Here is a 25,075-nt window from a genome sequence, read left to right as displayed (position 1 = left end):
CATTCCACAGACTATCAAGCACCTACTATGTTCCACCCACAGTTGTAGCCACTGGAGAAACAACAGTAAGCGAAACACACACACACACACATACACACACACACACATCCCTGCTCTGTAGACCTTAAATCTAGCTGTGAATTGTGTGACAGCCATCATATTTTAAGTTTCACGTTTCACCAATGTTAGTTTCCAAATTTGACCAGGGCTCATTTTCCCTTTGATACAAACTGAGCCACAGACCTAAGCATCATCCATAACCCACCTTGGCAAGTGTTGTTTAAGGCTGTGCTGACTTCCTGATTTGAATGTGAGAATTAAAGAGAAATTGGGTGTTCCTCTGTGTGTGCGTGTGGGAATCAGCTTCCTCCTTTCCCTGGTGCCACGCCCTATTGTAGTGCTAGGCCACACCAGAGGAAATTCTAGGCCACAAAACAAACAAACAAACAAACAAACAAAAACAACCAAAAAACCCACCCTCTTTCCACTCATTCACTGCCTGGTGAATTTTTCCATCTCCTGTTGCCAGAGTCCTGCTCTACTTTGTTGAGGGGCTAGGTTAGTAGTAGAGGTCAAGAGAGATGCCCAGGAGATGACATACAAGTCTAAGCCACCTGGGCTCAACAGTGTTGAAGCACAAACCAGTAGCGCCGTAGTGGTCTGAGTTCTAATCCCTGGCTTGGTGTGAACCCTCTGCCTGTGTCCTTTGTCTCCTTGCCACGCCCAGGCTACATGCTCAGAGGAAGTCCGTCCTGTCTGCTCACTGCTTCCGTGCTTGCTCCACGCCCGAAGGCCGTGTGGACAGGCCTCAGGCTCTAGTAGCCCAGACAGAGCAGAAGCGGGGGCTGGGGACCGGGCTACAGTAGATCGTGATGAGAAAGGGGCTGCCCCCACGGGGACCTGCCAGGCAGAGGCTCCTGTGCCTACTGCCTGGACCTGGAACTGCATTTGCAATGTTTGGTCTAGGAGAGAAAGAAAATGGAGGAAGGAGGGTGTGTTGGAAAGGCAGGGGAAGAAAGACCAGCTACAGTGGAAAGCCCGGATGTGTGTGCAATCTCCCAGGATGTGATTGCATGCTTGCTGTGTGCCACGCGGTGAGCTCACACCTGTGAGGAAACAGCAATAAGTCAGAAACCCTGGGGGCAGGTGGTGCCACCTCCACATACACAGCTCTGCTGAGAGCCTCAGGCCGAGGGGGGAGGGTAAGGTTCAGCTGATCAGGGGAGCTTGGAGCTTGGAGGGGCAGCATGTTGAGGGAAGCGTCGCTGGCCTCATCCGACAGTGGACCAAGATGTGTGTCTGTGTGCACAGAGGTAGGGAGCTCCAGAAAGTGCATGGACACATGGAATGAAAAGATAAGCTCATTTTGTTTGGTGCAAAACAATTTTGCAACCTACAGTACGCATATTCCAGGGACTTTTTGAAGACCCCCTCCTCCCCCCCCCCCCAATACAGAAGAAAAGGCCTGTAGGTGTAGAGTCTGCAAGATCTTGAATGCTGAGTTTAGGCCTTTTTTTTTTTTTTTTTTTTCTCCCTCTGTAGGCGCCTGGGCCCTGTGGAAAGCACATTATGTGGGCCATAAGACACAGAGCTTGAGTTGTAGATGGGAAGCTCTGGATTTCCCAACCCTGACCTTGCTCCAAGCCAAGTGATGTCATTTTTCCTGCCCAGCTCCTTCCACCCACTCCCACCCCATATCAGGAGACTGGCAGAGAGCAGCTGTGAGAGCCAGAAGCTGCAACGTGTCTGCAGCGAGCAGACAAATACCGATTCGGAGCAGGCAGCAAGGGGGCAAGCTGGAGCAAGTGTCCTTGGGTCTCTCGTGCTCCCTGCGGTCCAGGCCGCTGGGCAGAATTCCAGGAATGCTGGGGAATGACTTGGCCCTGTGACTCAGGCGTTAATCAAGACCAGAAACCAAGAAGAAAAGTATGTGCTTCCAAGAGGTTTTGTTAAATAAAGATGATTTAGGAGGGTGGGTGGTGGAGCCCAGTGGGAACTCCCTTCTCCCCCACACCCCTGCGTGCTTTGGCTGCCTGCGGACTGCAGCGTCCCAGATGGTCCCTGTCCAGCCAGGGCTTTGGTGGGGGAAACCCTGCCTTCCACACTCCCACCCCTACCCAGTTTTGCTTTGAAATCCTCATTGGCGCCTCCAGCCCCTTCTAGATTCAGTTGTGGTTGCTAAGGATCTGTTTTGTGGTAACGAATCAACACTCCAAGTGGGTGGGTGTGTCTCTGAAACTGCTGAATTAGACTGAGCTCTGTGTGGCCCTACTTCAGGCTTTTGTTTGCTCCTTTCTTATTTGAGCTTTCCTGGGGCTGGTTCTCCTCAATTCAGGTCAGTGGAACTTGTGTGTTTTTTAAAAAAGTGCTGACTTTTTAATTTTACATTTTAAAAAAATATTTATTTTTATTTATTTGAAAGGCAGAGGTAGAGAGGGAGAGAGGTCTTCCATCTGCTGGTTCATTCTCCAAAGGGTCACAGCAACCAGGGCTGGGCTAGGCCAGAGCCAGGAGCCCTTTCTGGATCTCCCACATGGGTCCAGGGTTCCAAGCACTTGGGCCATCTTCCATTGCCCTCCCAGGCCGATTCGCAGGGAACTGGACCAGAACTGGAGCAGCTGGGACTTGGACCAGTGCCCACATGGGGTACAGGTGTCGCAGGTGGCAGCCTTACTGACCACCCCACAGTGCTGGCCCCACGCTTGCATTTTTTATTTCAACCTTACGCAAACTGTGTCTCTTTTCTCTTTGGAAAACTGAAATCTGTTTCACTTGTACTTTCTTGCTGCTGTATGTGTTTTATGTTTTGGAGTGAAACAATAAAACACAGTAAAATCTCTGAGGGTGTTTCAAAAAGGATGAGCCCTTAAATGATCTCTAAAATGTGAAGGTGCTTAAACTTTCTAGAAAAAATAGAATTGAAAGAAAAGTTTATTGTGGTGCAACAAATCTTGAGATCCATGCATAGTATTTTTCAGAACACATTTTCCACAAACTTTTTGAAGACCCCCCTCATCTGCCTGGATTTAAAAACATATTTTTTTTGCACCAACATAAACTTCAATTCCATTTTCCCTGAGCTTTTTGAATTCTCCTCCTGTCCCTCTGTTAAATTTAAGTGCCTTATTTCTCAACAGCTGCATAAAGTTCATTACTCCCTAGCTTGGGATTCCAAGAGCTTTCCTAGCCAGGCACTGCACAGTCTGATTTGTTAATTTTTAATCTTTTCGAGGCCAGAGAAAACCATGGGTTCCCCTGGTTAGGGCGGTGCAAGGTGAAGCTGCTCTCCCTCCCCAGTGGGGCATTGTTGGAAACCAGTTTGAGGTGGGTGTGCCTCCTTCAGTAAGTTTCTCTGTACCGCTCATTTATAATCTTCATGAAAAAACCTTTCGAGATAAAGGGCCATTTTCCTGGCATGTTCTGCAAACTCACCCCTCCCTGGGAATGCTCTGTCTGTCAGCTGCTTCTATCGGCTGATCTTTTTTCTTTTCCTTGTTTGCGAGTTGAAACCAGTTGGCCGACTGGGCGAGGTCGAAGTGCTGGCCAGAGCGATGCAGGCTGCCGTGCCGGTTGCGGGTTCCAGAGCCGTGCCTGTGCTGTGCTGTGCTGTGCATTGTTCACGCCTCCTGTGCTGGGATTGGGGGGTTGGTGGAGGCAAAGAGGTCTCCTGGGGCACGGCGCCTTCATTCTTAATCTCATCCGGGACAATGGGTATGCTCGAGACAGAGCCACTGGCTTTGGTAAGAAAGTAGGGCTCCCGAGCAAATGTTTTGGTGCACAGTCAGCCTGTGTGTCAGGTCCTCTTCCCTTTTGGCTCGCAGGCCTTCCTGTATCTCCATGGCTGGGTCTAACTTGGCTCCATTCAGAAACTTCTATCTGAGAACCCTACAGGGCACTATACTACACATGCCTTATTTTTTTTCCTTTTTAAAAAAATATTTATTTATTTGAAAGCCAGAGTTACAGAGAGAAAGACAGAGAAAGAGACATAGAGAAAGAGGTCTTCCATCTGCTGGTTCATGTCCCAAACGGCTGCAATAGCCAGGTCTGGACCAGGCTGAAGCCAGGAGCCTGGAGCCTCCTCTGTATCTCCCACATGGATGCAGGAGCCTAAGCACTTAGCCCATTGCTGCTTTCCCACGTGCATTAGCAGGGAGCTGGATTAGAAGCAGAGCAGCCGGGACTTGAACCAGCTCCCATATGAGATGCCGGCACTGCAGTGCTGGCCCCATGGCTCATTTTAAAACCTGTGCTTCAACATCCTGCGCTTTTGTTCCTGTCCTGACTCTGACTGGAATAGTCCTGGTGATTCACCCTTCTCAGCCCAGGCCTCACTGTTAAGCCTGGAGCTAATCTCAGCTGGAATTCCTTTGCTCTGCTCTCTGGCTCAGCCTCTTGGGCAGAACCACCACAGTGGGGAAGTCTACAGGGCAAAGACCCCGGAGTCAGGAGCCCTGGGTTCTGGCCTTGGCGCTGGGTGACCCAGGGCTCAGGTGTCTCACGAAGGGCTGGGAGTCTGCGTTTCACATAGGGCAGACCCAGTGTGTGCTTGTTACAGGTCGCCTGCGTTTGTGAAAGTAACATTGCCAAGGCTGGTGCCGCGGCTCACTAGGCTAATCCTCTGCCTGCGGTGCTGGCACATCGGGTTCTAGTCCCGGTCAGGGCGCTGGATTCTGTCCCGGTTGCCCCTCTTCCAGCCCAGCTCTCTGCTGTGGCCCAGGAGTGCAGTGGAGGATGGCCCAAGTGCTTGGGCCCTGCACCCGCATGGGAGACCAGGAGAAGCACCTGACTCCTGGCTTCGGATCAGCGTGGTGCGCCGGCCGCAGCAGCCATTGGAGGGTGAACCAACGGTAAAGGAAGACCTTTCTCTCTGTCTCTCTCTCTCACTGTCCACTCTGCCTGTTAAAAAAAAAATACAAAAAAAAGTAACATTGCCAAGATTTTTTTCTTCCTTTCTTTGAGGGAAGCAGCACATTGGCACATTCTCATTAGTCAAAGATATTAGACTAATGTTTTTACAAACATCATGGGTGGCCAAGCCAGGTATTTCTTCTAACATCAGATCAGTTGTACTCAAAATGACTTTGCTGGGGCCGACGCTGCAGCACAGTAGGTTAAGCCTCTGCCTGTGGTGCCGTCATCCCATATGGGCACTGGTTCTAGTCCCGGCTGTTCCTCTTCTGATCTGGCTCTCTGCTATGGCCTGGGAAAGCAGAAGATAGTCCAAGTGCTTGGGCCCCTGCACCTATGTGGGAGACCCAGAAGAAGCTCTTGGCTCCTGGCTTCAGATTGGCCCAGCTTCAGCCATTGCGGCCATTTGGACAATGAACCAGTAGATGGATGATCTCTCTCTGCCTCTGCCTCTCTGTAACCCTGCCTTTCAAATCAATAAATACATCTTAAAAAAAAAACCAAAACAGTCCCTAGTGGTTTGAATTGTACTTGACACCTGTTTGTCACTTGAACATGTAACACGTGGAGGGCATGCAGTACCTTCTGCTGAGTGAATGCATGGCGAGGTGGTATCAACAAGTGCTGTTGGCACTGAAGGCCAGAGAGAGCCCTGTGGAATGAGGGCCATTGTGACTCTTTTGGAGCCGATACTTACACACCAGGGCGAGGGTAAGGTGATGTGGGTGGAGACATGAACCAGGAGCTGCAGCTGAAAGGAGGTCTGTGTGTTTGAGGAGAGGCAAATAACGATTTGGCTCTGTCTCCCCGTGCTAGTGGGCAATAGAACAGGGGAGGCTGGGTTCCCAGGCAGACCGAGGTGAGAATGGATCCTTTTTTTTTTTTTTAAGAGGGAGAGAGAGGGAGGTGCAATCAGAATGAGCTCCTATCCACTGGTTGACTCCCCGAATACCTGCAACAGCCAGAGCTGGGAGCAAGATGTAGCTTAGACAGTAACCCAGGTTCCCCTTGTGGGTATCAGGAACCCAGTGACTTGAGCCTTCCCTGCTGCCTCCTGGGGTCTGCATCAGCAGGGTGCTGCAGTCAGGGACCAGAGCCAGACATGGAACCTGGGCACTCTTATGTGGAACGTAGGCTTCTTAACTGTTGGGCTGAAGGCCCACTCCCGAGGCTGGGCTCTGATGCTCAGGCTGGACCCTGCTGGAGTAGGAGGGAGCCATGGAGGACTGACTCTATTTTGAAACAAGCAAATGGATTTTGTTGCTAGTGACTTGTAGGGCTGATCTGATGAAAGAGCAGGACCTTTATGAACGTGGAAAGCAAAATTTGTGGGGCTCTGAGAAAGCCTGGTTGTTCGTTTCCTCCAGGTCTGGGGCTGTGAGGGAAGAGCTGAAGTGCGTGGAGTCTGTGATCTGTGCAGTGCTGGGGTCCTGTGTGGCGCACGGTTAGGCAGCTGTCTACAAAGCCAGTGCTCAGAGCCGGAGAGACAGCTTGAAAGAACCGCACGGTAACAACTCACTGTGCCTTTGTAGTTGAGGCATCAGGACCAGTGTGCGGCGCCTGACTTATTAAGTGGGATTTAATCTACGCTTTGCAACTCCACCCTGTACATCGCTGGTTTTATTCTTATTCCTGTTAATGGCATTTTTATTTCTTGGCTGTTTACAGTTGTGGCTCCATGGTTCTGCATGGCAAATGATAACAGTTTAATAATTTTTTTTGCATTTATTTTAGTTTTTAATTTATTTGGAAGGCAGAGAGAGAGAGAGAGAGAGAGATATCTTCCATCTGTTCGTTTATTCTACAAATGCCCACAACATCTGGGGCTGATCTAGGCTGATGCCTGGAGCCCAGAATTCAATCCAGGTTTCCCATGTGAGTGGCGGGGACCCAAGTACATGAGCCATCACTTGCTGTCTCAGGGTGTGCATCAGCAGGACGTTGGAATCTAGAACAGAGCTGGGACTCGAACCCTGGCACTCTGATACGGGATGCAGGTGTCCCAACCAGCTTCTTAACTGCTGCACCAAACATCTACCCCAGATCACAGCACTTTATCCCCCACTGGAGTCCTGCTCCAGTGCCAAGTCCCAGGGCTGGGTGGGTTGATGTCCTAGGAATTTTGCCTGTGCTTTGGTTAAGACTCAAGAGTGCCCATGTTGATAACTCATCTCAAGCTTAGGCTCCACTAGACCCAAATGTGAGACAAAGGATTTTGGATTAAGATTGAACCATGCGTCTCCGGACTCCTCCAGAAAGGCACTGCCCAGTAGAGAGAGAATGTGAACTACATATTCGGTTGTAAACTTCCTAGTAGCCACATTAAAAATGGTACAGAAAACAGTTGAAATTAAATGTAAGTAGTATGTTTCCTTTAACTTAGCACACCCAACATTTCACAATTAGAGTAAGTAATCAGTATAAAATGATTACTGAGATTTTACATTCTTTTTTCCACCCTAAGTCTTCAGAATGCAGTCTGTGCTGGAGAGAAATCTCCATTTGGGCTGTTACATGTCAAATGCTTAATAGTAGGCAACTCAGCTATAGAGCAAGAGTTCTTCAAAACGGACTTTATTTTTTAGGGCAGTTTTGAGCTCACAGCAAAGTGAGTAGGATGTACGGAGAGCTGGCATATGCTCCCTCATTCTCATACGGGCTCGCCTTCCTTACCAGCAGCACCCTCCACCAGAGTGTGCCATAGCCTCGTCACCCGAGGCGCACACTGTGTGTAGAGGGCACCTGGAGTCTGTGCCTTCTGTGGGCTTTGACCAACATGGATTCACTGCTACAGTATCATACAGGATGACTTCACTGCTTTAAAAATCCTCTGGTGCTCCAACTTTTCTTGTTACTTTTTTTTTTTTTTAAAGCTTTATTTATCTGAAAGGCAGAGCTACAGACAGAAAGGAAGAGACACAGAGAAAGAGAGAGAAAGGTATCTTCAATCCCCAAATGGCCACAACTGTTGGGGCCAAAACCAGGAGCCTGGAACCCCATCTAGGTCTCCCATGTGGGTGCAGGGGCCCAAGCACTTGGGCCATCTTCCGCTGCTTTCTCAGGCACATTAGCAGGGAGTGGGATGGGAAGTGGAGCAGCCAGGACTTGAACTGGGACTGAAATGGGATGCTGGCACCGCAGGTGGTGGCTTAACCCACCCCACAGGTGCTCCACCTGTTCATCTCTTCTCCAGCACACTCTTGGCAACCACTGATATTTTCATGGTCTCCACGTTGGGCCTTTCCCAGAAGGTCATATTGTTGGAATCCTACAGTCTGAGGTTTTTCACGTTGGGTTCTTTCACTTAGTAATAGGTATTTAAAGTTCATATGTGACTTTCTGTGGCTTGTGAGCTTATTTTGTGCTGAATAATATTCCATTCTATGGCTACGTCACAATTTATTGATAGAGCAAGACCAAATGAATACCCTAGGAGTAGGAGATGCTGGGGAGGGGTGGGAGAGTAGGAATGGCTTGGGCTGACTTTCAGTTTTGTTTTGCTTGTAAGGTTTCTGTGAGCATCAGGAAGAGGGGAGTAGTCTAGGAGAGAGTCAGGATGAAAATCGTACAGAATACATCCTTGATCCCAAATAAAGACCAATCCTCTATCTCTCTCCTACCCAACCTGGGGCCTGGAATCCGCTTGGTCCAAAATTTCCTTATCAACTGGCCAGCATTCATGTCAAATACTCTCTCCAGACCAGTTCTGTGAAAATATTTACACTAAGCAAAGTGTGGGGAGAGGCTAGCAGGCTGAATCTGCACAGGCACAGCTCCAGGATCCCAGAGACCAGAGCTGGAGGTGCTGTCATTTCCCTGTTGTTCTGCACTATTCCAGGGCACGGCTCCGCTCGTTTTCCTTTGTTTTGGGCTGCTGGTGCCCTGTGACCTGTCTGCCGCCTGTGGAACCCTCCTTACACCAAGGCTCGGGTGTGGCAGTTCCAGGAACTGTGCGATGGCAAAGCCGAAAGCCAGTTAGCTCTTCAGGCTGTTGTGTCATGGCCGCGTGGTTAACTGAAAGGTGACAGCATTTCAGCCATTTTGAATGTTAAATACAAGAAATTCAGTCCTTTTGTTTTTGGAAGGAGTTAATATCGGAAAAATCTATTCATTGTCTTTCTCATAAACAGTTTAATAGCTTGTAAGCATCATTAGACTAAGGAACTAATTACGAACGGTAATGAGGGGTCCAGGAAGAAATGGGCCAGCATGAGTGTGCAGTTGATTTCAGTCCCCACCCTTCCTTTTCAGGCCCTTTTCCATGTCTTAAATTACTCTAGAGAAGCAAAGCTGTCGAGGCCGGCTGGACTAGCTTATCAGGGTTCCGAGAAGGGGAAGATTCAGTTCTATCCTGTTTGAACAAGTTGTGTTAGCCTTGAGCAGCATTTCGGTTTACTGTTCACAAGTCAGTCTCTCTCCAAGGCTGTTTGAATAGAGCAGGAGAGACTGGTGAATTTGCTAGTCCGTCCCAAGCCTAAGGCAAACCACCTCAGAGCTTCTATTTTTCCAGTCTAAGAGGGGCATTGCATCTGTTTGCAAAAATCACTCCAGTATCCTCAGTTGAAATGGTCCAAGAAGTTGAAATGAGTATAAGTAATCACTGACCTTCAGGGGATAAAGCTTTTTCCTAAAGACTTTGTGTTGTATTTTTTTTCCAGCTTCTTTCAAAATGTCTACCGTTCATGAAATTCTGTGCAAGCTCAGCTTGGAGGGTGATGTAAGTATACATTTTCACTTTGTGGGATTTTTGCAAATTGGACCTTTCTCTCTGGCTGACTGTGCTATTCGCTTCTCTTGCATAACCTAAGAGAAATGGGGGCCAAAGTCAGATGCTCGTCATTTGGTTCCACCCTCTTCTTCATGACTTCTCGTAGTTCAATTTGGAAAATTGTCATAGTTCTAAAAGCTTTCTTGGCATCGAGTTAAAATTGGACAGAGTTAGGAACATGGTGGTGGCTGGAGTTTTCTTCTACCATACTTAACTTGTCGACGTGATAATTGTTACAATGATGATTTTAGCGCAGTACCCTGGGATTTTATTCATGTTTGGGGTAAGTTACAGCCTTATCAAAAGTGATTCTTGGGGTAGGCATTTGGCTTAGCCATTGAGATGCTGGTTAAGAAGCCATGTCCTGGAGCCCGTGCCATGGCATAGTGGGTAAAGCTATACCGCCTGCAGTGCCAGCATCCCATATGGGCACTGGTTCAAGTCCTGGCTGCTTTGCTTCTGATCCAGCTCTCTGCTATGGCCTGGGAAAGCAGTAGAAGATGTCCCAAGTCCTTGGGCCCCTGTACCCGTGTGGGAGACCTGGAGGAAGCTCCTGGCTCCTGGATTTGGATTGGCACAGCTCTGGCTATTGCAGCCATCTAGGGAGTGAACCAGCAGATAGAGGACCTCTCTCTCTCTGTCTCTGCCTCTCTGTAACTCTGCCTTTCAAATCAATAAGTAAATCATTAAAAAAAGAAGAAGAAGAAGAAGAAGAAGAAGAAGAAGAAGAAGAAGAAGCAGCAGCAGCCATGTCCTATGTCAGAGTACCTGGGTTTGATACCTGGGTCCAGCTCCTGACTCCAGCTTCCTGCTAATTCAAGTCTGTTTATGCAGACCCTGGAGGAGATCACGATGGCTCAAGTAATTGCATTTCTTCCATGTAGGAGACCTGGATTGAGTTCTTGGCTTGAGGTTTGGCCCTGCCTTGCCCTGACTGTTGTGGGCCTTTGGTGAGTGAACCAGTAGATGGGCGCTATCTGTTTCTGTTTATCTGTCTCTCTCCTCTCAAATTTAAAAAAAAAATAAATAAATAAAGCTGGTTCTATGTCTTTTGGATTTTATACAATCAACTTTTTTTTTTTTTTTTTTTGACAGGCAGAGTGGATAGCGAGAGAGAGAGACAGAGAGAAAGGTCTTCCTTTGCCGTTGGTTCACCCTCCAATGGCCGCCGCGGCCGGCGCACCGCGCTGATCCGATGGCAGGAGCCAGGAGCCAGGTGCTTTTCCTGGTCTCCCATGGGGTGCAGGGCCCAAGCACTTGGGCCATCCTCCACTGCACTCCCTGGCCACAGCAGAGAGCTGGCCTGGAAGAGGGGCAGCCAGGACAGAATCCGGCGCCCCGACCGGGACTAGAACCCGGTGTGCCGGCGCCACAAGGCGGAGGATTAGCCTAGTGAGCCGCGGCGCCGGCCAATCAACTTTTTTTTTTAAGATTTATTTATTTATTTGAAGGCAGAGTTACAGAGAGGCAGAGACAGAGACAGAGCGAGAGAGAGAGAGAGAAAGAGACAGAGAGAGAGAGAGAGAGGCCTTCCATCTGCTGGTTTACTCCCCAGATGGCTGCAACAGCCAGAGCTGCACTAATCTGAAGCCAGAAGCCAGGCGCTTCCTCCAGGTCTCCCACGTGGGTGCAGGGACCCAAGGACTTGGGCCATCTTCTACTGCTTTCCCAGGCCATAGCAGAGAGCTGGATTGGAAGTGGAGCAGTCGAGATTAGAACCAGCATCCTCTGGGATGCCGGCACGGCAGGTGGCGGCTTTACCCGCTACACCACAGTGCCGGCCCCAGGACATAACTTTTTTTAAAGTTAGCACCTGTTAAGTTTCTTTCTCCAAAAGAGCTAGAGTGGTTTTGTTGTTGTTGTTGTTATTTAAAGGGAAATAATGAAATGACTGTAATTTGTCATGTTTCCCTTTTTGCTTTGTCTATCAGGGACCTCAGAATTAAATTTATCTTTCACAGGAAATATATGAACCTGAAAATACTAATGCATTTGCTTCTTCTTTTTATATTTAAGAACTTTAAAACTCTATATGAGTCATTGCAAATATTTTCAGATTTAAGCAAAATATACATCTTGAGTATGTACAAATTTTTTAAAAGATTTATTTATTTCAAAAGCAGAGCAACAAAGAAGAATTTGAAGAAACAGAAATAGACAGATGTTCCCTCCATTGATTCATTCCCCAATGGCCACAATAGCCAGGGCTGGACAAGGCCAAACCCAGGAGCCAGGAACTCCTTCCCAGTCTCCTATGTGGGTGGCAGAAGACCCGAGTACTTGGGCCATCTTCTGCTGCCTTCTCAGACATATTAGCAGGAAGTTGGATTGAAAGTGGAATAGCCAGGACCCCTCCTGACACTCGATATGGGATGCCAATGTTGCAGGTGGTTGTTTAATCCTCTGTGCCAGAATGCCACCCTGAGTACATAAAACATCTTGTAGCACCATACATCTTCCAGGCCATCTTGGCAGAAATGGCTTTTACTGGTACTCAGAACTGACACTGGCCTGTAGCCATATCCCTCAAAATATGAAGTCTACAGGAAGTTCATGGAAGGTACACATTATCTTTTCACACAGTTGTCATTTGAGAGACAGAGACAGAAAGAGGATAGACAGACAGACAGAGCTGCCATCCAGATTCACCCTCCAGGTACCCACAGGGGTTGGTGTTGGACCAGTGGCAGAGCCAGGAACTCAATCCAGCATGTGTAGCAGGAACCCAATCCCTTGAGCCAACCACTGCCTCCCAGGGTCTGCATTAGCAGGAAGCTGGAGTCAGGAGCTGGAAGTGGGACATGTGACATGGGCATCGCCACCAGTGTCTCTGCTGCAGGCTGAGTGCCTGCCTCCCCATGATTTTAATACATTTCCCGTGAACTTTTTGGAGTACCCTAGTATGTGCTCTTAGAATTGAAATGCACTCAAAAGAGGGTTGACAGCAGTTTGGTACACAACCCTGCCTGTTGTGCATAGCTCTTGTCTTCAGAATGCTCAATGAAAGGGGCGAGTACAAGCCCCGGCAGAAAGCCCGACTGCAAAGCCTGGGCAGTTTTCTGAAATCTTTCCTCCCGGGCCTCGTGTCTGCTGTTGTTGGCAGCAATGCAAGTTGCGTGTTGAGGTCCAGACAAGCCCAGGTGCTAAGTAATTTGTTTCTCTAATGCGTTTGACTATTAGGTTGCTTTTAGTATCAGATTTCTCAAGAGGGCTTTTCACATAGCCTTTGAAATGAGTCTAAACTGTAATGCGTTCTTCTGTGTGGAGATTGGGACTGAAACAGAACATGTCACATATTCCCCTGTATCTTAAGGTCCCTTTTGCCTTAATAATTTGATTTTCAGACAAGTGGATTTTTTGGGTAATAGATTCAGTTACCCCTTTAATTTTGTTTCCAGAGATACTTTGAAATTACACAAAACTTCTCCCTGTTTGCTGTTGCTTTTGGAATGAGGTGACGTTTGTCCTAAATGAAGCCATATGGGCCATTGCCCCATGGCCAGATTGCCTGCCATTGCAAATAAATAACTGATGGCTCTTTAAAAAAAAAATGGGCAAATAGTTTTCCTTAGGTTCCCGCCCATGTTTCATAGCTACAATAGCAAATACAGCTAAGTATTTCCGAACAGGGCTTGGCCTTCACATTTTCTCGCTTGGGTGCTCCTCTTTCTTGCCTTGTCTAACTGGGAAATTTCACATGTAAAAGTATGTGGAACATAGGTTGATGCTCCATGCGTGCTTCAGAGCTGTGTTAACCGCATTGGTTATTTGGCCAAGGGGGTCCTCTAAAATACACGTGTCTGGCCCTGGGCTTGGATTGCTCACGGGTCCCAGAGACATTTGAGAGGAGGGCTTTTGTGTCTCTCTGTGCAACCCCATCGCTAATAAAACTGCCTAGTGTGAGGGTGTGGGGGTGTGGGGGTGCCTGGGGGCGGAGAGGGGGCGTTAGGGCACCACAGTGTCTGCACTCTCCTGAGCAGCTGTGCCAAGGCCAAGTCATCACATTCTACGGGCGTTAGGTCCTGGGGGCAGAAAGTACCAGTGAAGGGCAGCCTTGACATTGAGGGTGGGGCAAGGCCATTAACTCACCTAACCCTCGCTCCTTCCTCATTGCTTGTCCTTTGCTGTGGGACTGGGTAGCAGGGGGTGGATGGGGTGGGGGGACGGGAGGTGGTGGACACTTTGAGAGTCTTTCCAAGAAGGAGGAAACTCGGCAGCCATGGCGAGGAGAGCTGGTGGCAGAGCACACCGTTTTTGTCTTCCGCCTGGGAGGCTCCTATGCATCGGATCTGGGAGAGGGGTGGGCCAAGTGGCCTTGGGTAAGGAAGAGGGGATGCTTGAAAGGTGGTAAGAAAAGCAAAAGCTAGGGAGAGTGGCAATGCAGAGGAGCTGGTGTTCCAGAAGTTCGAGAAGGCAGATAAAGAAGAGAGGAGAGGGAGGAGCCGGGACTTGGCAAACCCCAGATGTGGGCCATCTGGCCAGACCAGCACGGGGCCACCGTGGGTGCCAGAGTAGAGGGAGAGAGAAAGCTGCGACCTTTGGTTACGTGGCAGCAGTGTGGGCAGCCAGCATTTCCCTTCTGCTCTCAAGAGCTGGGAGCTCAGTGATAAAGGCCTAGTGTAGCCAAAACTTGGCTCCACACCCTCGCCATTCAGGCATTTCCACATTTTTAGCTTCTTGCTGCCAGCCCAGTTTCATGGTGTTCAGCGCCTTCTTGAATAAATATTGGCTTCAGCCCCGCCCCCACCCCGGGCTTGGCCTTGTCTGCGTTTGAGCTCTCACTAGGAGATGAAAAGTGGAACTATCCCCAGCGTGTTCTCAGCTAGCTGAGCCTGTCAAGAATTCTCATTGGAACAAAAGAACTCTCTTCTTGGTTATGTGATGGCATGTTAGTACTTCACCCGGTCAACCTAGTGTCAGAATGATGTGAGAAACAATAGGAGAGCATGTATTTTTGGACTTGTTGTTTTAGCAAGAGGGTTTTCAAGGCGTGTTACTGAAACATGTTTGTCTTTTAACCTCAGCACTCCACGCCCCCAAGTGCATATGGCTCGGTGAAAGCCTACGGCAACTTTGATGCTGAGCGGGATGCCCTGAATATTGAGACGGCCATCAAGACCAAAGGTGGGTGATGTGTTGGCTCTGCCCATCTGCGTCTTCCCAAGGTCATTGTAGTTATGTTTTCATTCTCCTTCAAGGCTCTGCACACAGTTGCCAAGGAGCATGTCCCGGCTTGAGCCACTGCACCCCCACACTCCTTCCCTCCCTCCTTCCCTCCCTCTCACCGCTCTTAGAAGCGAGCATCTGAAACACGATTATAGAAGGCAGCAAGTTGGCCGGTGCCGTGGCTCAATAGGCTAATCCTCCGCCTTGCGGCGCCAGCACACCGGGTTCTAGTCCCGGTCAGGGCGCCGGATTCTCTCCCGGTTGCCCCTCTTCCAGGCCAGCTCTCTGCTGTGGCCCAGGAGTGCAGTGGAGGATGGCCCAAGTGCTTGGGCCCTGCACCCCATGGGAGACCAGGAGTAGCACCTGGCTCCTGGCTTCGGATCAGCGCAGTGCGCCGGCCGCAGTGCGCTGGCCGCAGCAGCCATTGGAGGGTGAACCAACGGCAAAGGAAGACCTTTCTCTCTGTCTCTCTCTCACTGTCCACTCTGCCTGTCAAAAAAAAAAAAAAAAAGAAGGCTGCAGGCGAAGAGTGCGGTCTGAGCTGAGGGCATGTGCTTCGGGCTCAGCTCTTCCCTCTGTAGCCTCCGCCCATCTTCTGTAAGGAAGAACTTGGTCATGATGGATCCCTGGGGCCCCTTCTTGCTTGGAGTCTCCTTGGCTTTCACTACATTTGTTGGAAAAATTATAGGAAAATTTTGGTGCTTTCTTCTTAGATTGATCTAATGAGTAAAAAATTCAGATTTTTTTTAACCCTGTAAGTTACGTTCCTCTGTAGGTTGGGATCTCAAACTAGAAGAGCTGTGTGTTGCCTTGAGTTCCAGGAAGGAACACGAGACACGAAAGCCTCTCTTTCGGAATCAAGCATTTAATTGGTTAGAGTTGGGTCCAGACTTGTTGGGGTCATCATGTTTTCTAACCTACTGAAGTGGATGTTCGGTTGGCTTAGGTCAATGAAGCAATCCTTGGGGTTACCCCCCACCCCATCAGTCCCTGGAAGCTTTGTGATAACTGTAGGGACTCCTGTGATTCTTCACGTGTCCTCTTTTTTTTTTTAAGTGTGTTGTGATTATCATCATCATCATCATCATCGTTAGAGAGATGGAGTTCCCATTCACTGGTTCACTCCCCAGATGCCCACAGTGGCTGGGGCTGGGCCAGGCCAAACCCAGGAGCTGGAAACTCAGTCCAGGTCTCCTGCATGGGTGACAGGAACCCAACTATGTAGGCCATCACTGGCTGCCTCCAGTGCGTACATTAGCAGGAAGCAAGAGTTGGGTTGAAGCCCACAGTCCATCCAGGCACTCTACTATGGGATGCAGGTACCTTAGTCTGGTGTCTGCATTGCTATGCCAAATGCCTACCCCACGCCTCTCTTTGGCCAAAGCTCTTCCTTCTCCCATGAGGCTCAATAGGGATGCAGATGGGACCTAGCAGTTAGAACAGCTGCTGGTGAAGAGCCTGTCACACGTTGCCTCTCCCGAGTGGAAGCTTTCAGTTGGTGACACCCGTGTACGCGTCACAGGCACTTCACCCAAGGCTGGAATATGGGAACCTAATGCTCAGGTGGCATTGATCCGGGTCTGTGTCTGCATATTTACAAACAGTGCCCTTTTTGTGCTCTGTGTGGTCTGATTTTGGAGGCTAAATTACATGGCCACCTTTGCTCAGCCCCTTGGAGAAACTGGTGACTGAGTGCAGAGACTGGAAGGAGAGCAGCGAGTTTCCCTGATGTCCTGTGGTTCTAATGAGACATAAGGGATGCTTCTCCTGCTTCGGGGCAGCCTTTTGTTCCATGGGGACACAGTGACCACTGCGGAGTGGCTGCCAGGGCAGTGGAAGGGAGACAAAGGAAGCATCACAATTTGACTTGTTAGAAGCTTGGTGGCGGTGGTGCTTTTAGATGACTGTTCCTGTCAAAAGCCACCAATCAGAAAATTTAAGCTAAAATCTGCAGGTTCATCTCCTTATAGTCAGCTCTAGTCAGGGAGAAAAGTGGGTGAGAGCTTACATGATCTGGCTTCAAATCCTGGCTCCATGACTCACCCACCAGGGATCTGACTCCGGGAAAACACTGGATTTTGCTAATTCTCTATTAGCTTACCTATGAAGTGGGTAAGTTCCCTCCCCCCAGGGCTGTTGTGAAGCAGGAAGCACTTAGCATAGTGTCTAGCACATAGACACTGCCCAAGATACATGACCTCCACACACACACACACACACACACACACACACGTCTGCTTTCCTATAAGGCATTCTCTTCCACGGTTAGGGTGCACCTGGATTCTTGTGGTTTCCCAATGTGCTCTTGCAGAAACAGCCTCAAGGTTTACCAGTTAACTCTTCCAACAAAGGTGGTTGCCATTCTCAAGCTTGGGACAAAGGCTGTTTGTATCTCTGCATGAGAAAGCTTTCAGCACTGGAACATGAAGAAAGATTGTGCAAATGAACTCTGGTCACAGCTGAAACTCTCATGGTAATAAAATCCCTTCAGGCCCTTTCGGAGTTAGTAGAAAAAAATATTCTCGTTTCCAAGGAGAAATGGCTGGAGGGCTAAGCTTTGGAGTCCCGCCTTGCAGCTGAGTCAGAAACAGCTGACACCACCACTACCCTGCTGATGCCTTGCTGAGTGCTCTTTGTGGGCTGATGTGGCACCAAGCACTTGAGGAACAGTCACAGGGGGTGAACTTCATGATCTCCGATGCGTGTTCTGTCGTTCCTGCCTTGTGGGTGACACAGGTGAGCATTCACATGCTCCAGGTTGCTTGGCTTTGGTTTCAAGTGGGGTAGATTTGAACATGGCTTTGTGCAGACTGAGGCCTGTGATTTATTTAGGGACTAGTACTGTGGTGTAGTAGGTAAAACCCACAGCCTGCAGTACCTACATCCCCTATGGGCACTGGTTCAAGTTCTGGCTGCTCCACTTCCTGTGGCCTGGGAAAGCAGTCCTTGGGCCCCTGCATCCTTGTGGGAGGCCTGGAAAAAAAAATCTTTTTAAAAAAAGATGCATTTATTTGAAAGGCACAGTTACAGAGAGAGACAGAAAGGGAGAGACAGAGACACAGAGAGTGGTATTTTTCATCTGCTGGTTCGCTCCCCAAATGGCTGAAGCCAAGAGCCTGGAACTCCATCCTGTCTCCCACACGGGTGCAGGGTCTCAAGCACTTGGGCCATCCTCCACTGCTTTCCCAGGCCATCAGCAGGGAGCTGAATCAGAAGTGGAGCAGCTGGGACTTGAATCAGTGCCCATCTAGGATTCCAGCATTGTGGGTGGCAGCTTAACCCACTGAGTCACAACTCCAGCCCCCGAAGTTTTTATGATGTCATGCATTACCTTCATAATAGAAGACAGAAAACTTAATTAAAAACAAAAAAGTCATTAGTTGGGGAAGATAACAGCCCTTCTGTTCCTTTCTCCTTCTTCTTGATATTTTTTAGGCAGCTCACGCCCCTTAGATCAAGGGCTCATTAAATCCTTGTTGCCCTTCTTAAGCCCCGTGTATCTTCAGTGTAATTAAGGTGCTTGTGCCACACCTTGCCCTCACTCCTACCTCAAAGCCTTTATCGGGAGAACACAGGGCCAGGTTGATGGTGCTTCCTGGACATCAAAGGAAACTAAAGTGTAACCCTCAAGTGTTGCCACAAACAATAGCCAAAAGACGAGAGCAGAAGGCCTCTGTTAAGGCCTTGTGTCCCAGGGAAGGATGGCCTACGTGTGTGCACCTGCCTGTGGGAGTGTGCCATGAGCAGATCCGGCTCCTGGGCTGCTCTGACACCCTCCCCGTGGCCCGTGTGTTCTCAGGGAGGAGAGCCAGAGGCCAGGCAGAAGGTTTACCAGTTGCTGTCAAACACTAGGCCTGGGAACAGGAGCAGCCCTGGAGTGGGGCATGGGTGTTAGGAGAGGATGCACGGGCTGGCTCTGGCCGTGCCAGGTGGCAGGTCCTGGGCAGCTCTTGCTCATCCCTGACCCCGCCCTTGTCATGCCTCACTTGCATCCGTCTTTTCATGGAGCATCTTGCCTCCGTGGTTCCGGATTCTCTTCTGAGCTTCGTATCTGGCTCTTGGGCAGAGTGAGCCTCTGCGTTTCTCTTCCAGGAGAGCCCACCTCCAGCACCCTGCAGTTCCCACTGGTCTCAGCGTGTGCCGCCACACAGCCTCGCCTGCAAGCTTCCGCTGACATGGACAGAGGCTCCGTGCCGCCTTGGTCTCTGTGCTCATTCTTTACAGACTCCTAGCTCTTGTTTCCTCGTGTCCTGATTATTTTTTGGTGGGTCCGTCTTCCCCTGCATGTGATGTGCTCAAGGGCAAGGCCTTTATTTCATTCACCTTTTTTTAATGCTTCAGTCCATGGGATCACGTGAGAAAGGACGAAGGTAACCCAGAGGCAGGCCTCCGCTCCAGTGGTTAAGACCCCGTTAGGATGCCCGCAGCCCAGGTTCCAGTACCTGGGTTCCAGTGCCTCTAGCACGCGATTCCAGCCTCCTGCAGGTGGCAGACCCTGGAAGGCAGTGGTGATGGCTCAGGTTGTTGGGTTCCTGCCAACCACGTGGGATATCTGGATCAAGCTCCCAGGTCCCCACCCAGCACAACCCAGCCATTGGCGGCATTTGGGGAGTGAAATAGTGTTTGGAAGCTCTCTGTCTTGTTCTCCCTCCCTCTCAAATAAATACATTTACAACCTTTTGTACAGAGGCACCAGAGCACACAGGTAGTGCAGGTGAATGGGGCCGCCAAGGCCGCCAAGGGGCGTGGCAGATTGTGGGCAGCTGGCGTCCGGCGGGCCCTGGTCTGTTTCACTCAGTGACTGCAGCTCACTCGCCTGAGTCTGCCTGCCTGGCTTCTAGCTCGAAGGGATCTCCGTATGTCTTGAGTGTGTGACCTGAACTAAAAACGTGCTTGGTTTGTGTCGCTCTGGCTTAAGGTAGATGCTGCAGTGAGTTACCTTCATTTATGTCTGGTTCGAAACTGAGTAAAGCCGAGCAGAAGTAGTCATACTGCTTAATTAACAAGAGGTTTCTGAGGCTTAATCTGTAGGAGTCTCTTGGTCTCGATTGGCCTTGGGTTAAATATATACTGTGGAGTGTACAACACAGCTGCGCATGGTTTACCATATGCGTCCAAATAACTAGAAAGGAAAGTCAGCTAAATTAGAAAAGGATGAATGTAGTCTACATAAAATAGATTGTAATTAGCGGCAGCACAACCCGAGTTAGCGTCGGTGCCAGTGAACTGGTCCCTCTCTGGAAGGGGAGGGTAATGAGTTGCCGTGTTATTATTGCCAGTGTTGATTTTAGCAGTATTTGTGTTCTCCGGAAGAAAGGCAAAAGCAGATGATTCTCCCCTCCCTTCCCATAAGCACAAGTATAGAAGCGTAGCTGCAGCAAGTTTTTGTGCTTATTTTTCTTATACTTTTAAAATAGAACCACTTACGATTTCCTGCATGGCCGCAAGCCTTAACATCCCCGCCTCTGGAAAGCAAGCCACCTGCACACCTGGGGGTTACGTTCATTCTGCATCCCTGCGTTCTCTTGCGCGTGCCATGAGGCAGAGTGGCCTGGAAAAGTGGCCTCTGTCCCAGAAGATAGTTGGCAGGCCAGGAGTGAAGCTGAGAACTAGCAGCCGTGATAAAGGCCGGGACTGGGCTTACGGCTCACTCACGGCTCACCCTCCTGGAAGCAAGCAAGAGGGAACAGACCCTTCCTGGTGGCCCAGGCCTTTCTCTTTGTGTTCAGGTTGATGTGAGACTGCAGCAGTGCTGAACAGAAAGAAACTGGGGCTGAGTCACAGCCACTTGACTCGGAGCACAGATAGTCTTTGTGTGCGGAGCTGTATCAATGCCAAGGCCACACCAGGTAGCTCTAGGACGCAAGAAGCCATTCCCAGTGCCTTCCCAATGGGAGGCATCAGCTTTCATAGCCTGAATCTGTTCAGTTCTTTTTTATTTTTTCTAAAAACTGTTACCACTTTTCCCCAAGGAAATCCAAATACCAGTTTCATGCAGGGGTAATGGAAGGAACCAGATTCTTATCTGGTGTCAGCAGTGCTAAGTAATTTCCCCACTCTGAATCGAGAAGGACAGGTATGTTGGTTTTGCTTGCATGTGCTCTGGGGTATTAATCTTCTGTTTCCTAAGGCGGATAGAGTTGTGGGGTACAAAACAGTGCGTGCATTTTATGCAAAGGCCTTCACTGGCAATTTTGTTTGAATCGTGAGTGGTAGACTGCTTTGTGCTTTTTTGCTGGTCTTGTGGAGTAGTTCAGAAATGCAATCATTGGAGGCTGGTGTTGTGGCTGAGCCGGTTTGGACGTCACCTGTGATGCCACATCCCAGCTGTTCCACTTCTGATCCAACTCCCTGCTAATATGCCTGGGAAGGCATTGAAAGGTGGCCCGAGTGCTTAGGCCCTTGTCACCCTGATGGAAGTCCCAGAAGCAGTTCCTGGTTTCTGGCTTTGGCCTGGTGCAACCCTGGCTGTTGCAGCCATTTGGGGAGTGAACCAGTAGATAGGAGATTCTCTGTCTTTCTCTCTCTCTGTAACCTTACCTTTCAAATAAATAAAAATTTCAAACAATATATAATCATGCATGGGAATCAGACAAGGTTATAGATTATTAAAGTATAAAATTATCCAATAGATGGTACCTTAAATCCTTTCTGAGTAACTCAGCTGAGATGAGATGGGAAGAGAAGAGATTTGATTCCTGGACAAAAACCTCTTATGCTGTCTGAGTTAAGACCCTGCCCCCAGGCTGTACCAGATGTGGGCCAGGTCCCGAGACCCCAGTCTCCTCCCACCTGGTGCTGTACCTGTTTGCTCTCTGGCCTCTCAGGCAGCTTCCAGGGTGTGTTGTGTCACCGGACAACTACCTTAATGTATGCTCAAGACAAAACTGTGCCCCCTGTCTTCCTGTTAACTCAGCTGGTCTTTTCTGCATCCTGGTCAAAAAGACTCATCATCACCTCTGTTTTTCAGAGTGAGAAATCCAGGCCAGGGAGGGAATGGATGTGAGCCCCCAGTTCACATGTAGCAACTCAAGTTCAAGAGCATGCCCCTGGAAAGTGAGTTCACAGTGGACTGTTAGACATGTGTCGAGAGGATAGGCTGTCTTCCTCTTATTTATAAGTTTTGAGTATTCTCACTCTGTTTTTAAAAAGTTGCTTATTTATTTGAAAGGTAGAATGACCAGGGGCAGAGTGTAGAGGAGATATGTACAGGGAGTCTTCCATTTCCTGGTTCACTCCCCAGCTGCCAGCAAGAACCAGGGCAAGACTAGGCTGAAACCAGGAGCCAGGGACTCCATCAGGGTCTCCCACATAGGTGGCCAGGATCCAAGTTCTTGGGCCATCCTCTGCTGTCTTCCCAGGTGCTTTAGCAGAAAGCTGGATCAGAAGCAGAGCAGCTGAGACTCCAACTAGTGCTCCGATCTGGGATGTGGGCATTCCAAGAGGCAGCTTAACTCACTGGGCCCTGGGTAGGGTTTGTAACAGAAAGCGAGGCTCTCAAATGCAGTGAGTCGGGGCCCTTTTATCCTGGTCTGCATCTCGTCCCTCCAAGTAACTTGCTGGGTGAATCTCTGCCTCCACGAGCACTGGCTTCCTCAATGGTACAGCAGGGACGACAGCACTCACGTGGCTGTGGTACAAATGGCACGAGAGAGTGGGTGTGGAGCACCCGGTAGACCGCCTGGCATGCACTAGGTACTCAGTTAGAAGGCTGCTGTTATTAAGATACAGAATATGTCCACATGTGCACACCCATGGATCCGTGGCCCTGTGCTCTCTCCGTGGTGTGCCTCGGAGCTTGTTGTAAAAGATGATTTCTTCTAAGCTTTGACACTGAGATGCCCAGGAGTCCAAGCCAAGTCATTAGGATAAGGAGAGGATCCAGGCCATTTGTCATTGCTTTCTACCAAGTCATCCCTCCCCCACCTCCCCCTGAGTACCTCCTGAGGTCTTCATCAAACACAGATGCAATCCATTTTCTCTGGGCAGTCAGTGTGCCTCGGCAGATGTGAGTCAGCATCCTGTTCCAGGCGGCTGCTGGGCCCTTGCCATGGTCAATAAAGATACACATTTTCCATGGAGCACCAGACGGTGGAGCCGCCTCGGGGCTTCCACCCACAGAGGGGAGGAGGAGACTCCAGGAGGCTGATTTTGTGGTTTTGGATTCAGCCATCGATTTAGACTCGAGCATTCTTTGTGTTTGAAGAGTACGGTGGATGGCTTAAGGGACCCAGGACCCCGAAGTTTCTGCTGGAGCCCTGTTGTCAGTGTTTCCTCTTGTGGCATTCCCTTATCAGAGCAGTTGCTTGAAATTGATTCTGAGCCCGCGCCACGGCTCACTAGGCTAATCCTCCGCCTTGCGGCGCCGGCACACTGGGTTCTAGTCCCGGTCGGGGCGCCAGATCCTGTCCCGGATGCCCCACTTCCAGGCCAGCTCTCTGCTGTGGCCAGGGAGTGCAGTGGAGGATGGCCCAAGTGCTTGGGCCCTGCACCCCACGGGAGACCAGGATAAGTACCTGGCTCCTGCCATTGGATCAGCACGGTGCACCGGCCGGCGGCGGCCATTGGAGGGTGAACCAACGGCAAAGGAAGACCTTTCTCTGTCTCTCTCTCTCACTGTCCACTCTGCCTGTCAAAAAAAAAAAAAAAAAGAAAAAAGAAAAGAAAAGAAAAATTGATTCTGTACTTGAGACAGTGATGGCCCTTCCGGATGCTCACTAGAATGTTGACAATACTGGCTGTCAGTTCGCTGAGTATTTTCATTCAAGGAGTAAGTGCTAGGGGCGAACATTGTGGCCCAGTGGGTTAAGCCCCTGCCTGTGATGAGTCCTGGCTGCTCAGCATTTTATCCAGCTTCCTGCTAAGACGCCTGGCAAAGCAATGGAAGATGGCCCAAGTGCTTGGCCCCTACCACCCACGTGGGAGTCCTGGATGAAGCTCCTGGCTCCTGGCTTTGGTCTGGCCCAGCCCTGGCAGTTGCAGCTATTTGGGGAGTGAACCCGCAGATGGAAATTCGATCTCTCTCTCATTCTCTCTCTCTCATCTCTTTGTCATTCTGCCTTTCAAATAAATAAAGTAATACCTCTAAAAAAAAGGAGCAAATGTTTAAAAACTTGGTAGTATGGTACAATATATGAATATGAATGAATATATGAATATATATATTTGTGTCTTTCCCTTGCTAATCGTGTAAAACCTTAATTTCTGTTAGTTTTGAAAATAAATTGTTAAATTTTTAGGATTAGTTGAGAGGCACAGAGAGGAGAGAGAAAGCATGTTCCCAGCTGCTGGTTCATTCCCCAGCTTCCTGTACTGGCTGCAACTGGGCTGGGCCAAAGCCAGGAGCTGGAATCTCAATCCGGGTCTCCCAGCGATTTTAGCCATCCATGCCCTGCTGCATCCCAGGGTGGGCATTGGGAGGCAGCTGGAATCAGAAGCAGAGCAAGTTCTCTGACATGAGAAGCCAGTGTTCTAACTGGCATCTTCACCACCAGGCCAAATGCCCATCTCTGGGAAAAAAAGAAATTTACAGATCTGCCCGGATCATAGAACTAAGCGTGTTCACACCACCCATTCTGTAGGATCCCTCACCACGTCACTGTTCCCCAGGGTGAGTCTTTGCTTACCTTCCTTTGGGCCCGCTCCTGTCAAACACAGGGGGACTGGGACCCCAAGGAAGCATTTTGCAGGTGTGCTGTCTCTTTGTGTTTCAGCCTTATCCCATGCTTTCTCTTAGGTCCTGGGCCAGTCCATCCAGCAAACCATCCCCTGGGCACTGGCACTTGAGAGGTCAGAAAAATCTAAGGAGGCAGAGCCACCCCTCCCGGGCGCCTGGAGCCAGATTCCTTGTGGCGCTTTCCTGGCGTCCTGCCTGTTTATTGTTGGGAGATTGTGCTGACTTAGGTAGCTGAGTGTCCCGTCCTCAGCCTGCGGCTGCATCCTGGGCTGCGGTGGACAGTAACCGGATGACCCTTTTGCCGGTCAGCCCGTACTGAGCCACTTCCACAGGAATTGCCTGCCTCGCCAATCATGGCAGCAGGTGGAGAGGAAGCGGGGCTGTTCTAAAGATAAGCAGCGGCTCAGTCCCACAGGCGGGCAGAGATACGGATGCTGGTGTCACGACAGAGGGCTTGCATTAAGTGGCTTTCATTAGGCAGTTGGTCCCAGGCTCGTGGTATGGGAGAAACAGCTGATGCAGGTGAGGTTTGGGGGGTGGGCTGGAGGAGTGGG

The 25,075-nt window shown here is 49.7% G+C and overlaps 1 protein-coding gene across 1 annotated transcript in view; it reads left to right on the top strand.

Moving 5' to 3' along the window:
• Positions 1 to 25,075, top strand: part of ANXA2 (annexin A2) — a 49,090-nt gene that overhangs the window by 2,535 nt on the left and 21,480 nt on the right. Inside the window, exons 2-3 of the mRNA XM_051821925.2 lie at positions 9,570 to 9,628; positions 14,704 to 14,803. Of these exons, the coding sequence (XP_051677885.1) occupies positions 9,581 to 9,628; positions 14,704 to 14,803 (148 nt within the window). The 5' untranslated portion in view covers positions 9,570 to 9,580. The remainder of the gene's footprint in view (positions 1 to 9,569; positions 9,629 to 14,703; positions 14,804 to 25,075) is intronic.

This window comes from Oryctolagus cuniculus, chromosome 12, assembly GCF_964237555.1.
Source record: "Oryctolagus cuniculus chromosome 12, mOryCun1.1, whole genome shotgun sequence".
Lineage (NCBI taxonomy): Eukaryota > Metazoa > Chordata > Mammalia > Lagomorpha > Leporidae > Oryctolagus > Oryctolagus cuniculus.
This window is presented reverse-complemented; position numbering and strand designations above follow the sequence as displayed.